At 42.2% G+C, this 14,105-nt stretch overlaps 1 protein-coding gene across 18 annotated transcripts in view; it reads right to left on the reverse strand.

The window, feature by feature from the left end:
* Nucleotides 1–14,105, reverse strand: part of AKAP13 (A-kinase anchoring protein 13) — a 322,766-nt gene that overhangs the window by 166,956 nt on the left and 141,705 nt on the right. For 13 of the 18 annotated variants that reach the window (XM_070267042.1, XM_070267036.1, XM_070267054.1 and 10 more), the window contains exon 5: nucleotides 7,374–7,557. In XM_070267042.1, coding sequence (XP_070123143.1) covers nucleotides 7,374–7,557 — 184 coding nt within the window. Of the gene's footprint in view, nucleotides 1–7,179; nucleotides 7,558–14,105 lie in introns of all 18 variants that reach the window. The other 5 variants (XM_070267104.1, XM_070267094.1, XM_070267103.1 and 2 more) reach the window with 1 other exon arrangement.

Below are 14,105 nucleotides of genomic sequence, written 5' to 3' on the forward strand. Positions count from 1 at the left end.
ATACTCCTGAAAAACTTTCCTGAATTATAACTTCCTGAAGCCCAACTCGTTATATCATTAATGTGCCAGCAGAAAACGAGTGTGCTGTTTACCAAAACAAGAGCAATCTAGAAGCTGGTAACACTGAGAAATTATCGTTCTTCCACTATAGGGTCAAACTTTTGAAACCGAACTATTAAATTTTAATAACCATATAGTATTAGTTATATTTTATACTAGTTCATATTTACTCTTGTATCACACGACTTCATTCTATGCTGGTGATGTTCAGCTTTGGTAAATATTGATTTTAGCCGAAATGTTTATTCAACATGCCTATTTTTTCCTTGCTTAAGAATAACTTTTACTTCTGTTAATAATAATTGCATGTAAAATTTTCAAGTCATTCTATTGGTATGCCTTTAAGGAAACTTCAAAATTGATCAAATAAAAATAATGTGTAACAACTACTAATGGATTGTGTTTTCTAGAGGGTGGAAGATCCAACAGATCCTTCATTTTCTCACATACGCCTACCAAGTCGTAGACTAGTTCATGCACTCTTCCACTTATGTCTATAGTGAAGTCAGAAATATTTGCAGAAATCACATAATGTTGCCATAGAGAATTTGTCACCACAGGTTAAGTGTGTAACTTCACAACTCTGAAGAAAAACTCTGAGGCCTGAATGTTACAGAGCAGCAAGAACAAACATCGGCTGGGGCAATTTGCATGCACACGGCAGGGAGAGAAAAGAAGTGTACAGAAGGAAACACAAGACATACGAAATGACTTTGCTATTACAACCAACTTCCAACACCAATCCATCTTCTTAGAAAGTCCAAGGCGGCCTAGGAGTCCATGGGTTCTGGAGTTACAACCTGGCTCAAATTACTGCTCTGTTACTCACCAGCTATGGCGATCACCTTGTGAAATAAGAATAATTTGCCCACCCCCAAAGGGTTGGGGAGAGGACAAAATATACGAGAATTTACGTAAAAGGCCTAGCACAAATACAATAAGTGGTAACTAACATTATTGTTATATAAATATAAATATCCTCAGAAAGTGCATTTTACAGTTTTCCAGCATGTTGCCAGATAGGGCAATCCCAAGATTACTATTTGAATGGATTAAAAAAAGAAAAGCCAAAATTCTTAAACTGCTCCACTTGAAAATTTACCAAATAAGAGGAAAAAGTCATTGAAAAGCAGATCTATGAATTATCATAATCAAATTAGTTTGGTTAAAAGCTGGACAATGTTACCAAATATGCCTCCCCACAAAATCCTATCAGTAAAGTTTTAAAAAACCCTAAAGACAGGCTTGTGAATAACAGCAACTTACTAACTATACAGCCTTGGGCAAGCTATTTAGCTTCTCTGGGTCTATTTTCTCACCTGTAGAAGAATGCTGACTGTTTAAATACACCTTAGATGGTGGCTGGGGGTTTTAAATGAGAACACATGTAAAGCACCACCGCAGCAGGTATTCAACATTCAATAAATATCAGTGCCCTCCCTCCTTCCCTCCCTCCTCTTTCTAGTTTCCATTCAGTTCTATCACCCTATCTTTACCAAAACACAAAAACCCAGATCACACTGTGAGGAAGGAGGATGGACAGAAGGGAGGAAGGGAGGACACAGGACTTAGGTCAGAGGAATGTAAATTAAAAAAAAAAAAAAAAACCCACTCTCTGGCTACTTTTTTAAATTTTTTAATTTTTTTGGTGAGGAAGATTGGCCCTGAGCTAACACTTACTGCCAATCCTCATCTTTTTGCTTGAGGAAGACTGGCCCTGAGCTAACACCTGTGCTGGTCTTCCCCTATTTTTTAAGTGGGACACCACCATGGCATGGCCGACAAGTGGTGTAGGCCTGCACCTAGGGTCCAAACCTGTGAACTCAGGCCACTGAAGTGGAGCGCACTGAACTTAACCACGACACCACTGGGCCAGGCTCTCTGGCTACGATTCTGAAGGTAACTTTCTATGTTTGTCTCATCCTTTCCCCTCCTAAGCAAAAGCAAAGGCTCCCAACTTGTTTTGCACCAGATAGGCTAGAGGGCCCACTTGTCAAGCACCTGAAGAGGACTCTAAAAGGCAATCACTGTCAACAGAACAGATTGCTCAACAGCACTTGGTTCCGTTGTGAAATACGTACACTTGACTAGGTCCTCCACCACTCGACCCTGAACCCAGGTTTCAAGTGAAAGTGTGTCCAAAGAAAGACGTGAGAACCCACAGACAAACTCTTTGAGAGGGGCCAGTACCACCCACGACAACAATAAACCACGACTGAGATAGCGTCTGCCAGGCCGGGTCTGCGCTCTGCAAGGCACGTCTGCCCTCTCAACCTGCACGGACCGCTGCACTCGAGCCCGGGCCTCTGGCTCTGTACTTGGCAGCCTTGTGACTTCAGGCAACTCACTTCACCTCTCCAGCCTCAGTTTCCTCAGTTACAAAATAGGGAAAATAACACCTATCCTACCACTCACTAGGCTGTCGTGAGAATCAACATAAAAGGACAGCTTGACAGTAAACCAACGATACTTTCCAGCCATATGACGGGTAACATAAACGTAAAGTTACTACACTGAGGATCCTGCTGTCCTCAGGAAAGGAGAAGCTAGGACTAAATGGAAAGCCTGCAATCTTTTCCTAACTAAGTGCTGTTCACCCCATGACCCAGTGGCCTCTCTTTCATCCTGTCAAGTTTTTGTAGAGGGAAGAATATGGGCCCCATATTCCACAGATGGGTGTGCAACAGCAGCTCTACCCCTTTCGATAAAGCCTCGAGTTAGTTACTTTAGTTCACTGAGCCTCTATATTTCATCTGTGAAACACAGATAATGCCTATTTCAAAAAGGTTGTCACAAGGTTGAAATGAAATATTATCTGTAACATACCAATCATGACTTCTAGTGCCTCGTAGGCATTCAATAAATAAAGATTTATTGAACTGATCCTGAAAATAAGATGAAGTTATGAGAACAAATACTTTTAAACTCACGCTTAGGGCAAATGTAATATTTCAGCACTTTTATGTCAACACTCTAGAGTCGAAATTTTTAGAAGAAATACTCTTCCTGTAAGGGTAGGCAGCATTGTAAATGACTCCTTATCAATCTGGAGTTTCATCAGCCCAGAGGCACTGACATCCCAGCGTGTAGCCGAGAGCCAAACTAATTTTTTTTTAAGTGTTATCTATTACACTAGGGAACAATTTCAGACGCTTATCAAGGAGGGACATCCAAATGCTGCCTGAAAAGACTTCAAGATTTTGGCAAAATTTCCCTAATGTATGAAAAATGGGTACAGGCCTAGAAAGAAAGGAAAATTAAGGAAAGGACAATAATAGGTAACATTTATGTCAGTCACTGCGTTATGCCCTCTACATGCATTCTTCCTTTTCTTTCTCAAAGCAATCCACACTGATGATAGTCTTCTCAGTCTTCCCGCGTCATGAACAGGGCACTGAGGCTTGGAGAGGTGACACTAATGACCCAAGATCATACAGCTTCACAGACAGACCATGGATTCAAAACTAGCCTAATTCACCACAGTTCTCCAACCTCTCTACTACCAATGCACAGAGATCTACAATAAGTGCAACAAAAAAGATACTCTAGGTAGGCCAATCAACTGGATTTGAGCTTCACTGATCTGTGAACATCATGTTCCTGATTTTACGACTATAAAAGAAACTTCCCCATAGGGCACCCTAGAATTTAACAAAGTATCTGCACAAACCTCGCTTGGTTCTAACACCCTGGTAACGCAGGCAGACTAGGTATAATTCTTCAGAGATCAGACACATGAGACTCAGAGCAGGTAAGCAACCATTCCCAAGTCACACGGGCAACAAAGTGGGGAAGCTTAGATTTTAATTAAGCTCTTCATCCCTAAGCAATTCCACCACACTATACCATCTCGCTTCAAGCTGAAATATTTATAGCCACTATATTTGCTCCAAGAAATAAACACAAAGTGTGTGACAAACCCTGACTGTTAACACTACATGTGTCAGGCACTTGGTTTTCATTCCAGGAGACAGACATTATCATCATTTTTTTAAATCAGATAAAGAAATTGAGGCCTAAGAGGGGAAAGTTTCTTGATGCATACAAAGTAATACAGCTAAAAATGGCAGAGCCAAAACGAAAACTTAGGTGTGAGTCCAGAGGTCACCCACTTAACCATTATATGGAACTGCCTCTTAGTCTCCACTCTCTCCCTCCCCCAAATGAGTGAGCCAGGTCCCAAGATTTCTCATTTGTCCCGTGTGAGTGAGATACCAGACAGCATCCGGCTCTAGCATTGTGCTATTAGATGCCTCCCATGCAACACTCATCTAATGCCATCACTTCCCAGCACTCACTCAACTAAGAGCCTCAAGGCTTGGGTTCTCCTCCTTCTGCCCACATCACTAATTAGGGGACCTTGGGGGGTGTGTTCAACCTACTCTTCTTCAGCACGGGGGAGACGGCTGTGACTCGACTTTCCAGGAGCAGGCCGAGGTGTTCTGAGTACTCTTCTAGGGGCGAGATGTCTCAGGCAAGACTGGTGACATTTCGTTTAAGGTGAATTTTCAGATCACAAATACACCCATATTCATAACATAAGATCAAAATATAAATATAAAGCAAAAGTGCAATGAGTCAATAAAACCCCTCCCTTCTGTCACTGGACTAAGGGGAAACTTAACAATAATGAGTTCCAGAAAAGGGAAACTGTCAAAAAGAAAAGGTCCTGAATAGTTACTACTGTTGGTGGGATTTAATGTCAATTTCAAGAGTTCTCTAAAGACCTGGGTCTTACTTAGGGAATCTTTCTACCTCCAAGCACAGCAGAATCAGTTTTCACAAGGAAGTGACACAGTTTATCAAAATAAGACTTGGACACACAAAAACAAAAAGAAACGGGACCCTAATCAATGCAGTAGTGCCTCCCCGCAACCCCCCGTCCCGCAAAAAAAAAAACAGCAAACAAAGCAAGCAGCAAGGAATTACAACAAGAAATTTATTTTGGGACAGAGATAAAAGGAGTTAAATAAACTTGACTTTTCAGTTAAGACTGGAATGTAAACAGTTATTTAATGAATGTAAAATGTATATAATGTACTTCAATTTCATGTTAATTGAAAAGAGAGGCTAAAAGAGACAGGCCTATTTGGAAAAATTTAATTTAAAAAGGGGGAGGGGTAAAAACTTTTAGTAACAAGTTTATTAAAGATTTTAGTAAACTATTATAAAAGTACCATCCTATGGTGGAACAACTCATAACTGTCCACAAACCTCTTTGTGAATTTCACAAGCCAAACGCTTTACTCAGAAACATGTGCACAAACACATGGGCATAAGCTGCAATTTCAAAGCAGGCAGACCCCATGAAGTCAACTCTTGGGTCCCTTGCTCGGAATCCTAGGAGTGGAAGGAGCTCTGGACAGCCTCATAGGAGCTTTGGTTTCTAATGTCTGGCCCTGCCATCTTGTCACCCTAACCCAGTCACCTTGCCTCCTGGATCTCAGTTGCCTCATCTGTTAAAAATGATCTTTCCTGACTCGTGATGGTTGAAATTCGGGCAAAGTCTACTAATACCACAGTAAGATCGAGGGATTTAGGAAAATCACCTCCTTACTTTGTTTTAAATTGCTAATTATGACTCAGAGCTCTTTTTCTAGGTTGCAGAACAAGAACAGCCAGAAGAATCCAAGTGCAGGGCCGGATCTGCAGCAAACTGGCCTGCTCTCCTCTGCACTCCTCCATCTGAAGACTCTTCAAGCTGGCTTTCCCTCACTACTGCCTTCAAAAGGAGGTAAGTGGCTTCCCCACGTGGAACAGAGGTAGTACTATGAAGCAAGCCAAAAAATCTTCTCCAAGAACAAACACTCTAGTTTCCTTAAAGCTGTGCTGCAATAGCAGTCTTGTGACATCCTCGACCAAGCATATAATGAAGCTGTTGTAATCACTTTATTTCCCCATTTGGATGGCAGTCCTTAACCAACTCTGCTTCCCAGCAAAAACTCGGAGATCAAATTTAGAGGAACTGCATTTGAATTTCACAGGTTATATCGGTTAAGTGTTTGAATTTCTGGGACCAGGCCTTTCTTCCTACGGCCATGAGGCAAACAGCAGAAGGAATCCAACCACCAGCCAGACGGGAAGTGTGAAGGAATGGAACATATAGCTCTCTGGAATACTGTCAGAGGGGAGCTCAAGTATCCGAAACTCATTTCAGAGGCAGGGCGCCCCTCCTACTGCCATTGTACCTGAAGCACTCATCAGGAAGCTTTCTGCAAAGAACCTTCTGTCTGGCTTGACTGGGAAAGCCATAAGCTTGGCAGGTAAAGCAAAAAACAAGCCACCTGTTTATATAACAGTAAGCAGCATTACATTCCGAGATCTCTTCCTGGTCTCCGTCCCCCGCCCCAGCTAACAATGATACAAAAATAAATGCAACTAAATTAAGTCTAACACGAGCAAAATATTGGAGAATTTGGGAATATCGACAGTTTACAAGGGCCCCTCAACTGCTAAAGAACACAGATCCAATGGGGTTTATTCTTGTTCAGATTATCTGATGGAAAAGACGATGATGAACATAAAATAATAAAAAGTATATTAAACAAGAGAAACTGTACTTGGAATTTCTGCCTTTTATAAATATTCCAATGAAAAATGTTGGCTGTTGTAACGCATTTATTTCTCTACTTATACAAGAAAAGAGAACTCTTCAAATGTTTTTTGACTAACAACCTTCCTTCAAAGGACTCTCTCAAGAGTCAGAAAGTTTAACAATTGAACCCACAGACACACAGACAGGATTTCCTACCACGCGTTTCCAAGACAACTCAGTTGCTTTTCACTGCTACTCAGACGAAGAGACCATTGCTGTCAACTGTATTCACAGAAATTACATTCAAACCAAAACTCAGTGGTTTAGCCTATTTTCCATATGCAGTTATTATGTTAATAAAGTATTCATTTCTAATTAACTAATTGAAGTCTTAAAGTTATACCAGAAAAAATACATGACACAGAAAAACTGTTTCCTCTTGTATTAAACTGGGATAAACTGGATACATTGGTAATGGAATGCTACCCCCACGGACGAGACTTCCTCTGAGTTTTCAGTAAAATATGAGGCAAGAAGCAGTGAAGGCAGGGAGGCAGAGGAGAGAAGATGGCAATACGACTTACGTTCGTCTCTCTCAGACAATGAAGTGGTGAGCAGGAGCAAGCTGGTTACAAACCTCCAGAAGAAGGCAAGGCAGAGCTGAGGTTTTAAGTCACTTCACGGCACACTCACACTGAGATGCCGAGTGGGCGGGACTACTCGAATCAGGGGGTGGGGCTGGTGGTGAGAAGAGGGAACCCGGAGAAGGAGCACTTACTCGGTTAGAAGCTGATGCAGCTGGTGATAACCCCTCTCCAAGGCCAAGCTCACAGGGGTCGCTCCTTCCTGGTTGTGGATGCTGAGAGCTCCGCGGCCACCTGGCTTCTGCAACAGGAACCACGTCAACCTCAGCAGGCCCAGCCGCACAGCAAAATGCATCAATGTCTCCCGGGGCCCACTGTCTGTAGACGGGGGAGAAATGAAAACAAGTGAGGAGAATGTGAAATCAAACAACAAACAAAAAGACAACTTAGGTAAGCACCACTCCCTCTAAGTACCTAAGATCCTAAAGTTTAGCTACAATATACAACGTGAACAATTTTATTGTGGTCAGTTATCATCAGCTCTCAAGCAAAGACAAAATAAAGCTAGAAAAAGTACAAGCAGCAAAATCTCCAATAGGAGACAGTCCCACAAAAGAGAATCAAGCCATTTCTATATTCTGATTTAATACATTTATATAGGCAGATTTATACAGGTGGCTCCACACACATATTCTCCTTAAAAGAAAAAAATTGAAGTGAACGCAGCCTCACAACACGGGGATCCAAGCGGAATAGTTGTTGGGACTTAGATGGGTGTATCATAAAGGGTATAATTACTTAAAAAAAAATAACACCCAGACAGGAGTTGGCTAGTTAAACACTCAAAACAGGTTTTGCTTGTTAAGAACACACAGGTTTTTTATTCTCCCACATTAAGGACAAATCAAATTGCTGGCACTGCCAGCATTTTTTTGGTGGTTGTTTAGTGAAAGAAACGCATCTCCCAGTCTAATAAGAAAGACCAACTCTAAGATAATATAGTAATAACTTCAGAAAGAAAAACACGTGCTTGGGCTTATTTCACTTGGAGTGAAGGCTCCTTCTTGGTATCATGAGTCATTCTGAAAGTGCTGGAATGAGGAAGGGCTTTGGAGTCAGATAAATCTGGGTTCAAACTTGCCATTTACCATCTGTGTGACCAGGCATACTCCATTTAACCTCTCTGAGCCTCCCCTTCCTCATCTCTAGAGTGGGGGGTACCACCACTTCACTCCCAGGGTTGCAGTAACAAACGAGAGGAGGCAGGTGAAACACTAGTAAGCTGACTGGCTCTGGTAGGTACTCACTCCATACCAGGGTCCTCCTCTCTCTGCTCTCTGTCCTCCTGTACTTCATATTACACTCTAGGTTCACAAGCAGCATCTTCCCTCTTCCTGAGCATCCTCTTGTGCCCACTCTGTGACAATAGGAGCTAAAGTCGCTGCAGGGCTGCAGCATACAGGCCCACAGGCTGTGCATTACTCAATGCCAGGGAGCACCACTCCGAGACTGGAATGTGACCGGTGCCCTGGAGGGGTGCCTGCCTTCTTCCTCTCAGCTTAGTTAACACCTCTCATTCTCCACAGCTTCCCTCAGGTCTCAACTTCTTCACTGAGCATTCGCAGGCTTCTTGGGCCCGTGTTTTCTCCTTCCACTGAAGGCCTCAGTGCTTCTATATATGTGAACAGCACAGTGAGAATGAACGCGTCTTTGAACCTGTGATTTTACACTGAACTGCATTGTTTTCTAATGTCACACGTGCGTTAGTCCAGTCTCCCTACTACTGCCAAGGTAAATTTCCTTGGAAGCAAAAGCTACCTTTCATATTTTACATTTTCCATAAGAACTTTGCATACTGACTAATCTGCATTTATAGGGTGTTCAGCAGAGACACATGGCTGGAAAGAAATCAACACCCTAAAAGAAACCATTGCACGTGCAGGTACAAATTTTAATAATGGACACCTCCGAGCAGGTGGCAAGGCCTGACAAAAGGAGAGAAAGAGCCTTCTGAAAAGATCGAGTATCATGACCTGACTCTGCCTTCAGTGTTCACAAGCGCGCTGACATCCTCACCAAGAACAGCACAGCTGGCAAGGCACTCATCAGGAACCAGGTGATACCTTAGAGACTGGCTAATTCCGCCCTTGCTAGGTGACACCTCCAAAAAGTCGTTTTCTCTCCGCCCCCACCCCTTCTGATCCCTTATTGGCTCAGAGTCAGCTCAGCATTTACAAGCAGAGTTCCAACAACAAGGCCATACACCTGCTCAACGCTGGCAGCCCGATTCTGGCACCTGTGTCCTCCCTGAATCTGTCTCAAGTCCTCAACAGCAGGAGCCACATCTGCTTTGAGGTCGCCCCGTTCCTGCAATCAGCAGATTATAAGGAAAATAATACATGGTGGGGACCTGCTAAGTGCCATGTACTGGGCTAAGTAGTTTGTATTAACTTTTTGCATTCTCACAATAACCCTACGATGTCTCATTATCCTCATTTTTAAGACAAGTTAATAATGTGCCCACAGCAAGATCTGAAAATTCTTCTATCTTGAGCCTAGAAACCATACCCCCTCCACTGCTGTACCCTGTCTCTTTATGTAAAAGTCAAGCAATCATGCAAGCAAGCTAAGTTGTGGATAAAAAATGTCTTTTAATGTTTTCTTCCAATAATAAAAATTTTTACACAACATGTCCTCCATTACTGCTTTTGTTCCTTTTGTCTCAGTTTAAACTCCAGAGCACCTACAATTTAGGATCAGTCTGTTCTCTACTCTATTGCTTTTTTTTTTTCCCCTCTCATGAGTCTGTCTTTTTCCTCTGTATTCTGAGAGTTACTCAACTGGGTTTTTCAGATCACTAACTGCATTTCCTATGATGTCAATTGGGTCCTTTGTCCCCAATTTGAATTTAATTATGCTGTGGGATTCTGGAAGTCCTTGCATCATTTCAGCCAACTCCCTTTCCATCTTTGTCCTCTTTGTGACGGCTTTTTTGCAGATGTAATTAAAGGCCCTAATCAGCTGATTTAATAAGGAAGATTACGCTGGACAATGTGGGTAGGCCTAAGTGAATCAGCTGGAAGGCTTTAAAAGCAAGGCTCGGGTCTCCGCTGGAGAGAGAAGAAATGCCGCCTGTGGAGGACAGCTTCCGCCTGCGCTTGGGAGCCCCATCCTGCTCAGGGTCTCCCCTTTCTGTCTGTCTGGGGACGCCAGCTCTGTTTGGCTCATGCTGGTGGGTTTCAGCCTGTCCATGATCCTCTCTTCTGGTCTTGCCCTAAGAATTTTGCACTTGCTTAGCCACCCCAACAATTGTGTAAGCCCCCCATAATAAATCTTAATACATATTTCTCCTACTGGTTCTGATTCTCTGGTTGAACCTTGACTGATATACTCATTAAACCTATTTTTCTCCTTGTTGCTTCCTATTCTAATTTCATAAGAGGTCTGACTTCTTTGATCCTTTAAAGGACAAATGGAGAATCTAAATTTTTCTTTGGTTTCTTAAAGAAAACTATTCTCAAAGAGTCTTCTGTCTGAACACCCATGATACTTTTCCATTTCCTTTATGTTATTATGTTATTTCATTGGCCATGCTGCTTAGTTGGTTTTCCTGTTTAACCATAGTCAACTGGAAAAATGCTTCCACCCAGAGAAGGTAGTAGAAAATGTCTCAAGTCCTGCTTGCTATCTCCTTACATGTTGGAAGTACCTCTCCCATACACATTCCTTCAGAGCTACAGAGAAAACTGATGCGCCTGGTGGGCACACAACCATGATGAGTATGTTAGCTGGCTGTATCTTTTCAAATTGTCAATTGTCCGACTAAGCAAAGCCTTCTACGTTCTGTGAACAATCCAGTAATCAAAGACCACGTGTACTTTTCCTACCCTATCAAGCTACCCACAGGCTCTGTTCACAGTACTCTATGAAGCTATATCACGAGACTCCAAAATCACCATTCTTTCTCCCATTCTGTACTGCCTCTTAAACAAACCTGCAGTCCCACACGATGCAGGGATCCTCGCACCCCACAGGGAAGGAAAACAACAGGCCTCTGTGAAAAACAGGCTTTTGGAAACAATGACGCTTGTAACCTTGTGACAGAATCAAGGTTTGAGAGGCAACAAAACCTTTTGGAGCTAAAGTGCTGCCATTACCAGGAACTGCTTGTCTTGGAGTCAAAACATATTAATCCTCTGCCAAAAAAAAAATTCCTTAGCGGTCTTTCTATATTATTTTCTTTTTTAGTAGCTATGATAGCTGAAAAAATACACAAACTCTAGTGAGTGTAGCTAAGGAAGAACTTCCACGGAAAGCTATCACACACTCGGGAAGGGGAGTGGGAACTAAAACACCACTTGAGTACGGCTGAGGTTCTACTCAGCAACAGCAGATACACAGAACCGAGAACGGACAGGCTGTTTCCAGTGCAGTCTTTCTTAAACCCGTCTTATCCTTCTCTCCACCCAAATTTCTCTTTGTGGGGAGGATTCCCGCCCCCAAAGATGATTATATCTTCTTTTCCTTTAGTTACACAATACCATGACTAAGTAAGAATGAAGACTTCCCCAGCACGTCTCTCCTCCTGCTTGCTTCAGACCAAGTTTTCGATGGGCCCTCCCTCTGTCACCCGAGAGCTATGCTGATGGCTACTGCACAAGGGTCCTCCAGGGGAAAACCATCTTAATTCACCATCTCGTTAACCACTAAGGCATGAAGAGCTGAGACAACTAAGCGGGACTTGGTAACTCAGAGGGAAGAGATCTTACCCCACTATTCACTCCCCACCCAGATGAATCCTTACTACTTGCATCTAAGGCAGAACTGAGCAGAAAGCACAGTGCAGACGCTGCTTGATGTAACGAGGGATTAAAGAACACTTGGAAGAACTGAAATGGACAAACTCCCTCTTGATCACGTTTGAAGTGAGGATTAACTTCAGAAATAAGTAAAAGCAAAAGAAAAACAGACTCCTCCTGCTTCCAAGAGCCTTTCCTTTGAGTGCTGTCCTGTTTCATCCCGCCACAGGACGCGTTACTTTCCCTCCTCATAGCTCATCAATGCTTTGTCTCTAAGAGGTTACTGGATATTGGTCATGGTATAGAAGCTATATGAATAGCTTGCAAACTAGCACACACTATCCGGATACATTTTCCTCCATTTTATAGATGAAGAAATTGAGAAACTGAAACAGCATTTTGCACGAACTCCTGCAATGAAGCCAGGATACAAAAACACTGAAAGCCTCTGCTCTGTCCATTTTACATTGGCAAATTAAGTCAACAGCCCTTAACTTCATGTTCATGCCTGCAGTTCAGGGAGACCACGCATCCCTGACATCATATGTACATTTCTGCAGGTAGGCACCTATATGTCTATTTTCCTGAGGAGAAATCTGAGCTATTTTCAAAGGAGTCACTGACCTGGAAAAAGTTAAAAGGCACTGCATCTAAACAATTAAAGAGTGGGAGAATTAACCATAAATTCACAGGACTCCTTTGTCCAAGTATTAGGCTGAACACCTGTAAACATCCCACCTTTCAAAAGCAAGTAGTCCTCTTGCATAACAAGGTGCCTATTTACCTGCATCACGATCCCAGGCAACAAGCTGACTTCATACCTTCTTCCCTCAAATTCCTTTAAAAAAGTGTCTGATGTGCAACTTACTGATGTGAGCAGAATGTTCCTTTACATTCACCCCTCAGCAGCAAGCAGGCACCTGTTAACTGATGCTACTCTGCCCTTAGAATACCCAGCATTTATAGATTCTACCCCTCAATTCATTGAACAATCCAACCTGCAGAATGTGAATCCAGCACTTGAAATCAGATTCTTGATCCCAGTTGCTGCCTTGAACGCAGGTCTGTCAAGTCCCTTGCAAGCATTTCACCTTGCAAAGTATACACCAAGCTTGTTCAATTTCGTTTGTTCTTTTAATCATTTATAATTTATGTATAATAAAATTCACTTTTGGGGGGTCTACAGTCCTACTGAACACACATAGACTCTTATAACCACCACCACCAAGATAAAAAACCCTCCCAACACCCAAAGAATTCCCTCATGGTACCCCTTTGCAGTCAGACCTTTCCTAGCCCGTGGCAACTACTGATCTATTTTCAGCTCCTATAATTTTGCCTTTTCCAAAATATCATATAAATGGAATCTTACAATAGACTACCTTTGGAAACTGACTTCTTTTACTAAGCATGATGCATTTGAAATGTAGCCAAGTTGCTGCACGTGTCAACAGCTTGTTCCTTTTTTCTTGCTGTGTAGTAGTCCACTGTATAGATGTACCATAGTTTATATATTCACCCAGTGAGGGAGATCTGGGTTATTTCCAGTTTTCAGTGATTATAAATAATGCTGCTATAGGCACATGTGTGCAAAGATTTTTTTTTGAGTAAACATAAGTTTTCATTTCTCTAGGATAAACAGCCAAAAGTGGGATTACTGGGTCATACAGTAAATGTACATTTAACTTTATAAGAAACTGTCAAACTGTTTTCTAGATTGGCTATATTGTTTTGTGTTCCCACCAGCAATATATGAGATGATGTTCTGCATCCTTGTCAGCACTTGGTATTTTTAACTTTAGGCTATCCTAATAGGTCTGTAGTGGTACCTTACTGTGGTTTTAACGCATTTCCCTAAGTCTACAAATTTGATCTAGCCTTTGCTAGCACTGCTTGAGAAATTTCATACAACGGAAACTTAAGAAACACATGGAAAGTTCACAGAAATATTAAAGCTGGCCAGTTCCCTATTAAAGACAAGGAAGCGAAGGCCCAGAGAGGGGAAGCGATATGCCTCAAGTTTCAGATCTGTGCTTTTTCTAACGGTAACATGAACAAACTATCCAATTCCTGTGCCTTTGCTAAACAAGACAAAACAAGACCATAAAAACACTATAAGCCCCACAA

This window comes from Equus caballus, chromosome 1, assembly GCF_041296265.1.
Source record: "Equus caballus isolate H_3958 breed thoroughbred chromosome 1, TB-T2T, whole genome shotgun sequence".
Taxonomy (NCBI): domain Eukaryota; kingdom Metazoa; phylum Chordata; class Mammalia; order Perissodactyla; family Equidae; genus Equus; species Equus caballus.